This window comes from Gossypium raimondii, chromosome 3 (genome assembly GCF_025698545.1).
Source record: "Gossypium raimondii isolate GPD5lz chromosome 3, ASM2569854v1, whole genome shotgun sequence".
In the NCBI taxonomy this organism is placed as follows: domain Eukaryota; kingdom Viridiplantae; phylum Streptophyta; class Magnoliopsida; order Malvales; family Malvaceae; genus Gossypium; species Gossypium raimondii.
Genome location: NC_068567.1, coordinates 51,716,432 through 51,733,580, shown reverse-complemented (window position 1 = coordinate 51,733,580; position 17,149 = coordinate 51,716,432). Strand labels below are relative to the sequence as shown.

Here is a 17,149-nt window from a genome sequence, read left to right as displayed (position 1 = left end):
ACACCCTGGGAATGGTGTAAGAGACCAAAAAGTTTCACATCCTGTATCCATGAATTGCGATAATAGAAGATTGAGAAAAGCCGAATATTTTTACCATTGGGTTACAGTGGGAGAAAGATGGTACAAATTTTGCATCCCAATGTATCAAACTTGAAGGTTTACAGTGGGGGCAACCTGATTAAATGTTTCCTCAGAAAAGTCAGCTAAGCAAGAAGGCGTTGTAGCACGTCAGTGATACAGCCTTAATAAACTTTGAGCAATGATAACCTAAGAAGGATCATTCTTGAAAAAATATAAAATAAAATTCTGCATCCATGCAAACACCATTCACACTTGTCTAGTTAGGAGCATTTGATTCATTTTTTATCATGTCATCCTAATCATTAGGCATAATTAGGTTCACTATACAGGTCATGTTCCCCAGAGAACAGATCAGTGATGCTAGCAGATCTTGCCTTCCTGCATCGACAGTGAAGTAGATTGAGGACACTAACCTCGCCTCCCTCGGTTGCAGTGGAGTAGGTTGAGGATAGCAGATTTTTCCTTCCTACATAGACAGTGAAGCAGATCAAAGATGGCAGATTTTACCTCCCTGAGATTACAGTGGAGTATATTGAAGCCAGTAATTCTATCTCTCTGGACAGCAGTGGAATAGATTGAAGTTTAAAGATTTCAGATCTTGTCTCCCCAAGCAGTAGTGGAGCAGATCAAAGATGGTGAATTTTACCTCCCTGTGGTTACAGCGGAGTACATTGAAGCCAGTAATTCTACTTCCCTGGGCAGCAGTGGAATAGATTGAAGATTTCAGATCTTGTCTCCCTAAGCGGTAGTGGAGCAGATCAAAGATGGTGAATTTTACCTCCCGTGGTTACTGAGTGGAGTACATTGAAGCCGATAATTCTACTTCCAGGCAGCGATGGAATAGATTGAAGATTTCAGATCTTGTCTCCCTAAGCGGTAGTGGAGCAGATCAAAGATGGTGAATTTTACCTCCCTGTGGTTACAGTAGAGTACATTGAAGACAGTAATTCTACTTCTCTGAGCAGTAGTGGAGTAGATTGAAGATTTCAGATATTGTCTCCCTAAGCGGTAGTGGAGCAGATCAAAGATGGCAGATTTTACCTTCCTGTGGTTACAGCGGAGTACATTGAAGCCAGTAATTCTACTTCCCTGGACAGCAGCGGAATAGATTGAAGATTTCAGATATTGCCTTCCTGCATAGACAGCGAAGCAGATCAAAGATGGCAGATTTTACCTCCCTGTGGTTACAGTGGAGTACATTGAAGCCAATAATTCTACTTCCCTAGGCAGCAGTGGAATAGATTGAAGATTTTAGATCTTATCTCCCTAAGCAGTAGTGGAGCAGATCAAAGATGGTGAATTTTACCTCCCTGTGGTTACAGTGGAGTACATTGAAGCCATAAATTCTACTTCCCTGGGCAGCAGCGGAATAGATTGAAGATTTCAGATCTTGTCTCCCTAAGCAGTAGTGGAGCAGATCAAAGATGGCAGATTTTACCTCCCTGTGGTTACAGTGGAGTACATTGAAGCCAGTAATTCTACTTCCCTAAGCAGCAGTGGAATAGATTGAAGATTGAAGATTTCAGATCTTATCTCCCTAAACAGTAGTGGAGCAGATCGAAGATGGCGGATTTTACCTTCCTGAGGTTACAGTGAAGTATATTGAAGCCAGTAATTCTATCTCCCTGGGCAATAGTGGAATGGATTGAAGATTACAGGTCTTATCTCCCTGAAGTTGCTGTGGAGTAGACAGAAGGAAATAATCCTATCTCCTTGAAGTTGCAATGGAGTGGATTGAAACCGCAGATCTTATCTCTCTAAAGTTGCAGTAGAGCAGATCGCATCAGATTTACCTTTAAGTTGTAGCAGAACAAGTTAAAGCTATAAGTCTTATCTCCCTGAAGTTGTAGTGGAAGTAGATTAAAGATGGCAAATTTTGTTCTTTTGAGAAGCTACAAAGTATGAATCTTGTCCCCCTGACATTGCAGTGGATTGGATTGAAGCACTAGTTCCTATACCTCTGAGGACGCAGTAAGAAGGAACGAGGCTACTTGAAGAAGAAGAACGCCAAGGTCTATACGACCAGGCAAAATTGGTCTTTTTAAGTCTTTGCTCTATTCTCGTTACACGATAACGAGCAAAGAGGGGCAGCTGTAATACCAATTTTGCCCGGCCCGTTAAAGAACAAACTCAAACAAAAAAATAAAAGCCCAGATAGCCCAACACAAAATTAAATCAAGAAAAACCTAAGCGAGAAAAACAAGCAGACCAACCTCAACAAAGACCACCCTCGTTCTTGGCCCTTACGCGCCTTCCTCGCATGTGCTCCCACGATCACCGCAAAAGCGGATTCAAAGAGTCCAAACAATGTAAAACAACGGGAAAAAGGGAAATAAGTTGTTCTCGAGCTATAAAACGGCCAATATTTTTGTAAAAAATGAGGAGGAGAGAAAAAACTAATAGGAAAGAAATATAATTTTTTTTCTTTGAAATACAAAAGGTGATTTTCTTTCATTCTATTTATTTGGTTCATCATTCTTAGTTTCGTTTTTATTTTTATTTTTATTTTTATTTTTTCCCTTTTTTTTTTCATTTACCTTTCGCTTAAAACAACAAAGAAAAGAAGGAAGGAAAACTTACCTTTCGTCGGAGTCGCCGTGCCACCACCATCTCCTTCGCAAATCGGAGCTTTGGTGAAGGCATAGGGCTGAATGGCGGCGCAAAGAAAGGGGTTAAGAAAAACCCTAGCAGACCACTGTGTTTTTAAAAAAGAAAAGAAGCAGAATGGTTTTAATTTTTTTTTTAGTTTTGTATCTTAAAGAAGGAACAAAAAACGGTGCCGTTTTAATGGCCAGATCCGTGCGTTCTGCCCTGAATGGGGGATATTGCGCAATTGGTCCCTACCTTTTGCAATGCGCTTCAATCAAGCCTATTTTACCCTTTTTAAAAAATAGGCCGCATATTTTATTTTCGTTTCAATTTGGTCCCCCGCTGCGCTGCGTTTTGGAGGGTGGGATTAATTTCCCTTTTAGTTCCCGATGGTCGTTCGCGCGTTCAAGTTGGTTCTTTTTTATTTATTTCCAATTTCCCCCGTTTTTTTCGTCTTTTGTTCAATCTAATCCTTTTTGTTTTGAACTATTTTACTGTTTAATTATTTTTTATATTATTATTATTATTATTATTATTATTATTATTATTATTATTATTATAATCATTATCATTTATATTTTGTATATACAAACATATTTTTATAATATAGATATGCTTTTATATTTTTTTCTACTTTTGTAAATACATATTCACGCATATTTCCATATATATTTTATATATTATTCACATTTTTACAAATATATATATAAGTATACATGTACATTTTAGAATATACATATATTTTCTATATATTATAATTTAAAATATACATTCATTTTATAGTATATATATTTACATTTTTTAAAACGTTTGTTTACTATTGTATATATATTCTATTATTTTATATACGTATTGTACATATATACATATATTTACATACACACATATTTTCATGATATACCCATACATTTATATTTTGTAAATACATACACATTTATAATTTAAATTAAAGTATGTGTTTCATGTTGTATATTAACATTTTATCTTGCTTTTAAAGAAAATATATGTTTTCATTAAAGCATTAAAATCATCATATTTTACTTAATTTTCAAAATATTTGGCATTCATGATTCTCGAGAAAGATCGTGTCCTAACTTCTTTGGATTGTGATTATTTTTCGATGAATTTAGAAAGCCAAGTATTTGTTTTGCAATAAACCCACAAATTTCAAATAAAAGCTTATTCTCGAATTCAAAATGTTGGGTCCTAACCTCTTGGTCATGACATTTTATTATCTCGAAATAAGGATTTCAAAATCAAAGGCAATATTCAGAATTTTGAAGATTTAAAAATATTGTGCCCTAACTTACTGGGTGTAATGTTTTATTTCTTTAAAATAAGAATTTTTTTTTGATTCGTTTGCGAGTTAAAATTTCTCTTTTAAAATCTTTTTAAATTTTCGACACCAAGACATTAAATAATCAATTTGGTACCTATTTTGGGCGTTACGAGGGTGCTAATCCTTCCTCGTGCGTAACTGACTCCCGGACTCATTTTCTCAAATTTAGTAGACCAAAATCATTTTAAGGTAAGCCGATCACACCTTAATAAATGATCGGTGGCGACTCCAATTCTTGTTTTTAAAGTCGACAACTAATTTTTGTTTTAAAAAAAACGGTTTCGACAGTAAGGATGGATCATTTTCGAATTAACGCAAACTTTTTGGAATACAACCAAACTAGGTAAAATCTTTCACGCAAAACTTCTCAAATTACAAAAATCTACATTCCAAGAAAAATATGATTATAGAAATAATTTTCTAAAAAATCATTTTCCATAAAGACAATCAGCTCTAAGCAATGATTTCCTAGTGTACCGACCGGACACATTCAAACAATTAACCATTGACAACCGAAAAAAAAAGGGAAAAAGAATTTCATAGCTTTCAATTTGAAGTTTGATAATGGAAGGGGGAAAAGAGGGTTCTTGGTGATTAAAAACTCTTACACACCTACTAGATAAAACAATTATAATGCACAAAAAGTATAATGTGAAGAAGAAAAGATTTTTCACGACGAAACACTTGCATGCTCTTCATGGGGCCTTCGCTTATCAACCAACTAGTTTCTTGTATCCATATGTCCCCATTGATTCAAACTCGGTGAATTTGAAATGTCAACTTAAAACCAATGGCTATCAAATAAGCCTTAGTTCATACTCGCCAGCCATTGTAATGTACCGTACCCATGGAAGAGCCTGGTAACCACTTTTCTCAATGATCTTCAGATAACGAACCTACAAAAACCCCAACATGCAAATTAGAAAAATTGCCAAATGAAACACAAAACGCTAGGAATCCCAAGGTGTTTTTTTAGTGATTTTGTTTTTCTTAGCAAATTGAAACAATAATAATCTAATTCTGGGCAATTCCTAAAGCAAAGAGTTATCTACATAGTGCTGCCAAGCGGTTATTATTGATGCTTACATTGAATCTCATCTGTGGTTTCCATGGCTACTAGGATGGACTCGTATTTATACAAGTTGTGTGGTTAGCATGTTTATAATGGATATCTAGCTAGCGAGTAAAACTAGCATGCTAACCAAATAGTCCTTTCAAAAAATAATCTTCGAATGAGACAGGATATGTCCGACCAGCAGACTATTTATGTTTGACATGCCCGGTGTCATGTTAGATTGTCGTCTTTAATCAACTTTATCCACCTGTCAACAATTCATCACCGCCTTGACTACCCCACATAATCTAGACAGCGTACCACACTTTTTGACAGTGCATAATAGCTCAAAAAGTTCGATGTTTCATGCAATTTCCGGTTGGATAATTTGACTTAGGCTGCATTCAGTAATGCTTTTGAGTTGCCAAAGGCAATTATTGGCAGGACAAGCATTGCCAAATACTTGGTTTTTGGAATCAAAAGAGCTTTTTGAAATTGCTTTTATACCTAAACCCAAAAACTGAGATGAGGTGCTTTTGGCTTAAGGGGTTTTGAAGTGAAATGATCAAAACACCCTTATTTATTCCTCCATCAAAACACCCTAATAATATCTTTAATGAACTTACAATGTAGCCATAAATAATTAATCAATACCTCAGCAAAGGTAAGGTTTGCCTTTGAACACACATACCCATTTACAAGGACTTAGCTGCATCAATGCTTCCAAATTATTATCCAAAGACGAAGTTTATGATTTTAATATCTAAAATACAATATATGTATTTAAATTAATTTTTTTAAATAATTTATATTAATTACTTAGGGTATTTAAAAGTTATATTTCATATATCATGTTAAATTGTTTAAATTAACTTATTTTTTACTTCCTAACATCATGTCTAAAATAGATATTTTAACTTCCCATCGAATTTTTAACAACAATACCAAACATTTAAAATTAACAAAACACTTTTCCACAACACTTTTCAAAAGCACTTTTCCAAACCAAGCTTTTTAAAAACATTTTCCAACCGCAATTGAATTGCCAAACTAGCCCTTAACAGCTTACTGCATGCTATTTGAAGTAACTTACATGTTACTTGGGAAAACAAGCGACATCTCTTAGCTGTAACATGATTGTTCTAAACGGAGTGACATTCTAAAGTCTAAGCATAAATTTCCACTCATTGCAAAATAAAAAGGTACCCATCCTATAAAGAAAAGTTAACTACATGCCTTCTTTTAATGACACCTGCCTGGAGGGATAGGGTAGGAATTTTATGAACATTTAGGCCAATAGTTGGGCTATCTTTCACTTTGAACTCTTAGGCAACTACAAAACCCATATCGAAGTGCAAAACTGGTGTTTTTTATTTGTGATGTATTCACTTTTTTGTTCCCTATTACTATGATGTTAATTTAAAATCAAGGATATTAGTTAGTATGTAAATAAATAAATATTAGCAATGGAAGCTAACACAAGTTGTGTTCTCCCTAAATCAGTTAGAAACTCTAGTTCTTGACTGATGAGTGTGTGAAGAAGAGAAAGGAAGAAGTCTGTGGAAAAGAAATTTCATTTTTGTATCCCTTTCAGCATGAGGAAGAACAGAAGAATGACAAAACAGTTACAGATGGCATAACCGAATAAAAAAAGAAAATCAATATCAGCAATGGAAGTTAAAACATGTTATGTTCTCCCCAATTCAGTTAGAAATTCTAGTTCTTGACTGATAGCATGAGGAAGAAACAGGAGGGAGACTATGGAAAAGAAATTACAATTTTGTATCCCAATCAGAATGAGAAGAACAGATGCGTGACAAAACAGTTAAAGTTGGCATAACCAAATTAAAAAAATAAAAAAACATATGAAGGCATACCTGTATCCCAGAAACAGTAAAATATGGAATCTCAAACTTCACACGTATAGGTGCTTTTCTCTCTTGAGTCGCCTCTTCATCTGTTATGCTAGGAAGAGTAAACTCAGCCCTCAACATATACTCCTAATGTTGGAATTTCAAAATAATTAGTACCACGGCTAGCAAGAGAATTTTATAAGTTTGGAGTTGGCAGATGATACCTTCCCACCAGGAAAAGATCTTATTTTCCACAATAATGCATCATTTTCAGGTGCATATGCTGCAGATCCCATTGATGTCCGAACATTTGGACTGGAAGCATCAGCAGGCACAGGCACCATAATCTCAACATTCGTAGCAGTACTGTAAAGAACAATAATGCTTTCATCAGTGCTTAGTCATCTAAACATTGAATAACCCACCTAGATATGAGGGAAATTAGAAGAGTATGAAGAAATAGGGATAAAAACCCAATACCTACGCTCCTTGAACTGACTCCTGGCCTTTACCATAATCTCAACACGGCTTCTTGAATGTTTTTCAACTTGAGCTTCCACCCAGATGAGCGGTTTTACCTAAAAGCAGAAGTAATCACCAAAATCAGTCATCAAAAGAATAAGCAATTAGAAGAAAGAAAGAAAGGGAGTGAAACTTCATAAGAAAAATGGTTAACCTGAGTGCTAAGTCTGTATGTCATGAGATCAAAGGAACCATCAGGAGGTATGAAAGATATAGTTCGGTCATTTTCAAATCGGGCCAGACGTACACACCTAGGACAAAGCATTAATGAGGGAAATTTGCACCATCAGACTTCAGTAGCTGTTACACCCAAAGCTTAAGAAAAAGCATATATAAAAACCAGAGTAAAAGTAGAAAAGAGAGTCAGGTTACGTACTGATGAAACTTTATGTCCTCCAAATCAATCGCCTTTCCCTTTGTTGCTCGTCCTTGTGCCTCAAGCAATACTCTATCATTTAGGCCAAGCTTACACTCGGGCATGCCACTGAAAAGGATAATTGAACCCAAATAAATAGACAGCCTAAAATAGAACTTCCAAAATGAAAGGATACTTTTTGATGTCATAAATATCAAGAAAAAGCAATAGTTTAGACAATGTCTGTGTATGAAGGTTTGAGTTGCCTACAATCATATAGCATAGACAGAACATGCCAAACTTTTGAGAGCTTCCAGCATTACCGGCATGAATGACACAGCAACTGGAAGTTTCAAATGAAAGGTGCAGTAAACAAGGGTGCAAAATTGTGATGGAGAGACACCAATTTCCTCTTCCAAATTAATAATGCTCTTTTTAAGATTGCAGAAAGATATATAATATATATCTTTAAATCCAGGTCTCATCATATCAATTGCCGACCACTTCAATCAGCATCACCTTTTTTCCTAAAGAAATTGATATCCGCTTAACTTTTATTTGCAACTTGCAAATTACACAGTATCATCATTCTCTCTAATATGCAATATTTGTTTAAATATAAGTTTTGCTACATTTGACACTCTTTTATATTTCCATTTTAAATCTATTCACGAAAATAAGCAATTACACTCTAGAAGTAAAGATAGAGTTCTGCGTTGACTAAAGCATATTCCCTTAAGATGGACAAATACCATATATCATCAAACAACCAGAAAACACACCTCAAATAAGTTCTCATCTTCAACGCCCCAACAACATCTGACCTAATTATTTGTCCATTGCTGTTGACAAGTATGTTCACGCTTTCTACCACATCCAAAAACACCTGAAATTAAAGAACGAATCTTCATAAGCTAGTGTCTCAAATGTGTTGATAAATAACTCAAAAACGACAACTATAAAAAAAGTGACCTACTTCATTCTTCTTGTAGTTTATTCCTTCACTCCGCCAAGAGACTGCATTTGTAACTGCCATTGGAGGTCTCTGTGTAACTTCCATCCTATAAGCATCAGTCTTGATAAACTCACTAAGTATTTTTGCTTCAGTGTATTGGGGGTAGCCAAAATCCATAATCTCATCAAGTAACTCATACTGGAAAATGCATAAAAAAGAGCTAATTATAAACTCCTCTACTAAGATTATAAACCAATATCGTCCAACAACCAAAGCTGGAACTAGTTATCCTGAAAAAGAAAAGGAAGTTTGATTTCCTCATACCACTACAACAAAGTTATCCCTAAGCGATTCTTCTTCTAATTCCTCGAAATAATGCTTAAAAACCTGAAACATTAATTCAGATCAATATAGAGAATCGAGATCACATATTAGTACTACATTAAAAAATGTTTAGAAAAAAAAATTAATGCAATTGAAAATTTCAAAATAAAGAAGGCATAAAACTAAAATTACCGAATTGGCTTACATCAACTACACGGTGAAGGAAGAAAAGAAGACTGGCAGCATTGCAATTCTGCCTTGTTGCAGTCATCAAGTACACGTTGCTGTGTTGTATAAACATGTACGTAACTCCATTATCATACACCACTGGATCTTGCGATTGCGGATCTCCCTGCGTACCAAATCCAAAGGTCCACCGAATTCAATAATACGCTAACCACTTTGAGCACCATCAATTTAAAAACTGATTCGAAGTATAGTTAAGCTTAATTCAAATTTTAAAAATAAAAAAATTTAAAGCAACAAAGAGAAGAAATATATTTATTCTAAACGGGAAAAAAATATCAAATTGAAATCTGAAATTGCACGAAAAAAAAAAACCTCTTTTTCGATGAGTTTGGTGAAGAAGCGTTCAGCTTGAGCAGCGGAGACGTCGCCACGGTAGTCACGCCACACCAGAACACGGCCCTTTATATCTAGAAGAAATAGTGCAGATGCTGCCCCCGCCATTTCTTCTTTCGTTTATATTTTTTGCCCTACGAAATCCCTAGTAATTTTGCAGATCAGATCGATGCGGTTCACGGTTTTCTTAAGATCTGATTTGAATCAGAAGCGAGAAGAAAGATCTAACTGAAAGAAGTGCAAAGTTGAGCTAGCTTGTTGAAGCTGAACCATATTTTGTTAATGTTCGTTACGATCTGCCCTCTTCATACACACTAATTTACTTTTCTTTCTATTTCAGATTTTAAATGGAAGGCTTCAACCTTCATCTTCCCATACCTGTGTTTTTTTTCCCGGTGCCAAATGTTTTTAGACTTCATATTTCTAAACGACGTCGCTTTACTTCGTTTGAAACTCACGCGCCAATGTCGTGAGTTGTTTTCGACATTTCCTACTTTATTTGACAATCTAATTTACATATAATTTACCTCCAATGTGTTGTGTTTCGCTCTCTTTTTGTCTAACTATAATATTTAATCTGATCGTTAAATAAATGTACTGTTCATTCAAAAGGGTCCTACATCCAGGGTAAAGTTAACATAAAATTTTAGAGGGCCAAAATTAAATTAAATTTTTACGATAATAAAAATATTATTTTACCATTTCAATTAGTCTACATTTTTATAATTTTTAAAAGATTAAATCAAATTTTTATCATTTTTAGGAGGTCCAAAGTATAATTATATCTTAACTAATTTAAAATTTTAAAAGGTCTAAATGAAAAAATTTCTATTTTAAGAAGGTCGGGACCCTTGTCAATCCCCTTAGCTACGCCCCTGCCTATAAAACAAAAGGGAATGACCGAGGTAATGAAAAAATTAATAACAAGAAAAGCTCAAAGTATTGAATAACATTTTTGATTACTGAAAACACAAAATTACATTAGATAAAATGACATATAAATAGCTTAACTACATGTAACGTTAAAGCTAAAAAACCTGCAACTAATAGCCCACTAAAACCTCAACTAACAAAACATAATCTGATCATATCCCTATAAAATAGGAACCAACTTATTTGATAAAGAAAACAAGTAAATTAAAAATCCAAGAAGATGCACTAATTTTAACACTCCCCTTAGTGCATGCTTACGATCAAGAACTCAAGAGCATCTCTAAATTCTTTGAAACTTAGGCTTCACCAAAGCCTTAGTGAAAATATCAGCCACTTGATCGTTGGTGCGAATGTTTACAAGCTCAATCTGTTCACTTAGAACCTTTCCTCGAACAAAATGATGTCGAACCTTGATGTGCTTCGTTCGAGCATGAAAAACCGGGTTCGATGCAAGCTTAATAGCACTTTCATTATCACACTTGATTTTTACAGCATAATCAACTTTGCATATGTCTCCAATCAACCTCTTCAACTAAATGCACTCTTGTGCAGCCATAGTTGCTGCCACATACTTGGCTTCGGTACTCGACAAAGCAACAACACCTTGCTTTTTGCTACACCAAGAAACCATTGCTGAACCGATGCTGAAACAATATCCCGAAGTCGAGTGACGACCGTTTGTATCTCCAGCCCAATCGGCATCAGTAAATCCACTCAACATAAAGCTATCACATCTCTTGTATAGAAGACCATAACCAATAGTTCTTTTAACATAACGCAAAATCCTCTTTGCTGCATCCATATGAATAGTTGTTGGATTCTACATAAATTGAGAAACAACACTAACAGAGTATGAAATTTCAGGCCTTGTAATGGTCAAATAGATTAAGCTTCCAACAAGTTGTCGGAACTTCCTTGCATCTTCCAACAGCCTCCCATCATCTTTCTTCAACTTCAAATTCAGCTCCATTGGAGTAACTTTTTCTTTCGACTCCCCTATACCGAAACGCTCCAAGAGATTCCTTGCATAGCCTTTTTGAGAAACAAAGTAACCTTGATCTGATTTTTCCACTTCTAGACCAAGAAAACATCCAATCTCCCCTAAATTTTTCATCTAAAAACGAATAGACAAGTCATTCTTCAAATTACAAATTTCTGATTCATTATCTCCAGTTATTATCATTATCATCAACATATAATAATACCAAGAGATGTGCACCTGATTCCAATTTTATAAATAAACTAGAATCTGATTCAGAAACTCTAAAGCCACAAAAAAATGAGATATTGAGCAGCTTTACCATACCATGCTCGTGGCACTTGCTTAAGGCCATATAACGCTTTCTTCAAACGGCAAACACGATCGGGAAATTCCTTAGAGACAAAGCCAACAGGTTGTTCCATAAATACTTCACGATCTAAATCTCCGTAAAGAAACGCATTCTTTACATCAAGCTTCCATAGTCTCCAACCTTTAAACGCAGCAAATGAAATAATCGATCTCACAGTCACCATCTTTGCTACTGGGCTGAACGTCTCCTCGTAGTCCAATCCATAATTTTGAGAAAAACCACGAGCCACCAGACAAGCTTTAAATCTATCAATGGTGCCATCCAATTTTTTCTTCACGCGAAAAACCCATTTACAAGTGATTGGCTTACAATTTTCTGGTTTAGGAACCAACTCCCACGTCTCATTTTTGTCTAAAGCTTCAATTTCTTCTTCCATGGCTGCCTCCCATTTTGAATGGCCTTTGGCTTCTTCATAACTTACTGGTTCTTCATTAGACGTTCCAACAAAGAAACAAAAAGTGATACTACAATGATTAAGCTGCACCTCATAGTCTCTGAGATACTCAGGTTGTCTCGTTTCTCTAGTAGACCTCCTCACTCTCTGTTGCTCACCACCCTTATGTCATTGAACATTCTGACTTGGAGTTGGTGTTGGAGATTCATTTTCCAACTCATCATCAGTGAATGGTTGCAAATTAACTCTTGGAAATAGCTCATCCAACTTTTCACCATCACCTTCAAGAACAATATTTTCTGCAGCAAATCTTTGAGTGGAGTAGAAAGATGATACTTCATCGAACACGACATCTCTCGAAGCAGTAAACTTCTTCGTATCCGGATCCATACACCTCCATCCCTTCCTGTAAGAATCATAGCCAACAAATACACACTTCTTTTCTTTTGGATCAAGTTAAGTTCTTTTCGATTTCGGAACATGTACATAACAAATAGAACCGAAGACTCGAAAATAATTCACATTTGGCTTTTCACCATATAAAATCTCAAAAGGAGATTTCTGTGTACCTGGCCAATGAGGCAGCCTATTTGTCATATGACATGCACAAAGAACAGCTTCCGCCCAAAGCTCTCGAGGAAGATTCTTGTCATGCAGCCATGAAAGGCAAATCGAAGCAAGATAACCAAGCTTTCTTTTTGCAACTCCGTTCTGCTGTGAAGTATCTGGACAAGTCATTTGACGACAGATGCCATTGTCATCACAATACTGAAAAAAATAATCAAACATGTATTCTCCGCCATTGTCACTTCGAAGACACTTAATCTTCTTTCCAAACTCTTTTTCAACAGCAGCTTTAAACTCCACAAACTTGGATAATGCTTCACTCTTCTCTTTCAAAAATTTCACCCAAGCGAACCTTGAGTAATCATCCACCAAAACCATGACATAACAGTGGCCGCTATAACTCTGTGTTCTCATTGGTCCCGTCAAGTCCGTATGAACCAATTCAAGCAAAGAAGATCTCCGATTTTATGAGCTTTGGAAAGGAAGACGATGAGATTTACCATATTGATAGCCTTGACAAATCACATATTCATGTACACTCTTCAAGATTAGCATCCCATCTAACAACCTTTTCGAAGAAATTTGTTACAGCATTTGGTACCCCACATGACCCAATCGAGCATGCCAAATAGCGGCGTTATCGGTTTGGCTTGTTTTCTTCATATAAGCTTCACCTGCCGACATAACGAACAACGAGCCTCTCTTTTCACCAGAAAACACAACATCAACAGAAATTTCTTTCACATTATCAAGCACCTTCACATCTTTAGGGCCAAACAAAACATATTTTCCAAAATCAGTAATTTGAGAAACTGAAACTAAATTTTTCGTCAAACCTGAAACATGATACACATCAGTCAATTTGACACTTTCGGTTCTCGTATCGTCGGCAACATCGATCACCACAATGCCCTCTTTTGCTACCGGATGAGTGGAGTTATCCGCAGTCACAATAACTCGATCTCCACGGTGTTCATGCATCTCCGAGAACAAAGTATCATTTCTGGTTACATAGTGAGAACAACCAGAATCAATGATCCAGTCCTCATTCTTGTTATCAACATAATTGACAAAAGCTTTTGATGACTTTTGTTCAATAGCTTCAACAGTAAAGTAATGCTCCCATCATCGGTTTCTTCCGTGGACGCTACATTGGCCTTGGAAATCTTCACACGGCAATTTCTCTTGATATGTCCAGTCTTTCTGCATCTAAAGCATTTGAAAGACTTTTTCGCTTTGTGAGTTGCCATCTTTTTACGAACTAGAGTCTTCAGATCTGCCTTTATTTCCAAACTCATTCTTTTTGCTTGGCTTCCCTTTTGAGAAGAGAACGGCATCAAATTCGAAACTTTTCACCATTTGCTTTGCCAAAGCTTCTTGATTAGAGAGCAAATTCTCTAACTCCTCCACCGAAGACTGTGTCGACCACCCTTGAATAGAAGTGACAAAAGGACCATACTCCTTCAAACCGCGGATAAGATAACGACGCAAACGAGCTTCACTAACTTTCTCATCCGTATCTATCTCTGAAATTTCAGCACAAATATTTTTAACTCATAAAAAGTATTCTGAAATTGACATACCTCTTTGTTTTAACCTGGCCAATTCGTTCTCCAACAATTGCAACCTTGCGGTATTCTTCTTGGTAAACAACCTTTCGAGCGTTTCCCAAACTTCTTTTGGAGAGTTAACATCATGAACATGATCAATGAACTCTTTGCTAATAGAAGTCCTCAAAGCAAAGAGAGCTTTACCAAACTTGACCTTCCACCTCCTTCGTGACTCGGCATTATCAGGAATATCAGGAGGGATTGTTGCATCAGCGTCAACAACCAATCCCCACAAGTCCTGGTCTTGAAGAAATGCCTCCATACACATCCTCCAATACTTGTAGTTAGTGCCTACAAGCTTCTCCATACCAATCTGATTATTTCCTCCATTTGAAACCTCTATTGCAGCAACTAGCAAAACACCCTTTCACACAATTAACCAATGAATAACTTGGCTCTGTGATACCATAAAACAAAAGGGAATGACCGAGGTAATGAAAAAAATAATAACAAGAAAAGCCCAAAGTATTGAAGAACATTTTTGATTACTGAAAACACAAAATTACATTAGATAAAATGACATATAAATAGCTTAACTACATGTAACGTTAAAGCTAAAAAACTTGCAACTAATAGCCCACTAAAACCTCAACTAACAAAACATAATCTGATCATATCCCTATAAAATAGGAACCAACTTATTTGATAAAGAAAACAAGTAAATTAAAAAATCCAGTAAGATGCACTAATTTTTAACAGCCTATATCTCTACTAACTGTGGTCTCCTTAAACCACTCAAATCATCATGTAAGATTGTCAACATCTTATCAAGAGGTTGGATGAAGCAGCAAACCCCAAAAGGTCGACTAAAAGCAGTTATAAGAATGTGCTCGTAGCTCAATTGCCTTCTTTAGGGGTGAGCGTTCAATCGAATCGAGTGAAAAATTTTCAAGTTAATCAAGTTCATAAGTCCTATTTTATCATTCTAACTCAATTTTAATTTTTTTTAGAATTAAATCAAGTGAAATGAAATTCGAGTCGAGTCGAGTCGAATCAAGTGAAATTGTTCGAGGTAAATTAAAAAAATTAAATATGTTAAATAAAAATATTATTACAATATAACTAATTTCATGTTAGAACACATCAATTTGAAACCATATATATTTGAAAAAAATTCAAAGAAAAAAAAGATATTTGAGTATGATAAATTTGAATTATTAATTAGGTCCAAAATTATTATTTTAGAAATTTTAAAATTTTAACTTTTTTATATTTTTATAATTTTTAAAATATAAATTTTGAAATTTTAAAATATTTTTAATTTTAAAATGATTTTGAATTATTTTGTAATTTTGTTGAGAGAGAGTAAATTACTTATTTTCAAAGTTGACATAGATCAAAAGGGTATCTACATCAATTTGTTATTCGAATTATTTGAGTTATTTTCGAATTGTGAGATTTAACTCGACTCGAACTTAAAACTCAAATCGAGTTATTCGAGTAGACTCGAATTATTCAAATAACTCGATTCGATTAACTCGAAATTTAAATTTTATTTTTATTTTTCCTAATTGAATCAAGTTTTGCTCACCCTAACCTTCTCTGTAAATAATTTTTATTACTTTTTACTATATTACATTTATATTCCGTTTAAGTGTTAGTTATTCATATAAATTAAATCTTAATATACGAATAATTAATGTATTAAATTATGTTGTATTTTATCTTATATTTTTATTAGTTCCATATTTATCTAATTTAATCTTTTAAAGGATGGTAGAGTTTAAATCATGTTATATAATTGTCAAATATAATTATAATAATATCTCCAAATAAATCTCATGTTTATATAAATTTGAATAAGTTAATAATTCATATTTATATAATTTAACACATTCATATCAGGTTAGTTTTTCCTATTACGTTTTATCGTATTATAGTATTTTTATTGTCATATTTTCTCTCTTCAAAATTATTAAATATTAACTATTAGGGTTTATGATTTTCTTCGACTAAAGTTGTATTTGTGACACCTTATATCCGATCCAGTTAGAGGATTCAAATATAAAATGCCACATTAAAATGTCAAAACAACCTATTTTACTATTTCAATTTATTGAAATGGTAGTGTAGTGGTAAATTTATTTTTTAAAAATATTAGCAACATTTCGGTTATTTTACGTAAAACTCCCTATAAAATTTAGATTTCATAATATATTCATATTCAAATCATCCCCCAAATCAATTCCCAACACTTCGATAGTCCAAAACATGCCGCAAACTAAGCATATCACATTAAAACCATTTAATTAACTAATAATATTATAATTATAGCAACTAAAAGTTACTTTTTTTATGTCACAAATATCTATCTATAGCCAAATGACTTTACTAAAAACCATGTACATGCCAACTTGAAACAAAATCAAATTTACGAACTTTGTTGAGTATAGGATTTGTCGGTTGAATGCTGACGACTCTAAGTACAAAATCTCAAAATACACCTAGCTTGCATATGAAAACAAGACCATTCGGTGAGTATTAATTTCAAATGGTATTACTATAACTTACTCAATATAACATGAAATTTGTATAATTAGACTCAATTGATTTGTTTCTTCCTTAGACCAATTCAAGTATGTTTCATATCAAAGTTTATCCAATACATTAATATACACATGTATCCCAAATAAAGCAAA

At 34.5% G+C, this 17,149-nt stretch overlaps 1 protein-coding gene across 1 annotated transcript; it reads right to left on the bottom strand.

Annotated features, from left to right (window-relative positions):
- Positions 1-4,527: 4,527 nt before the first annotated feature.
- Positions 4,528-10,034, bottom strand: LOC105794630 (AP-1 complex subunit mu-2). Its single transcript, XM_012623898.2, has 11 exons — positions 9,634-10,034; positions 9,278-9,424; positions 9,073-9,135; positions 8,770-8,946; positions 8,576-8,679; positions 7,815-7,922; positions 7,593-7,689; positions 7,397-7,494; positions 7,141-7,282; positions 6,941-7,063; positions 4,528-4,905 (listed from the first exon to the last, which is right to left on the bottom strand). The coding sequence occupies exons 1-11, from the start codon at positions 9,760-9,762 to the stop codon at positions 4,807-4,809; spliced, it is 1,287 nt and encodes a 428-aa protein (XP_012479352.1). The 5' UTR covers positions 9,763-10,034; the 3' UTR covers positions 4,528-4,806.
- Positions 10,035-17,149: the final 7,115 nt, after the last annotated feature.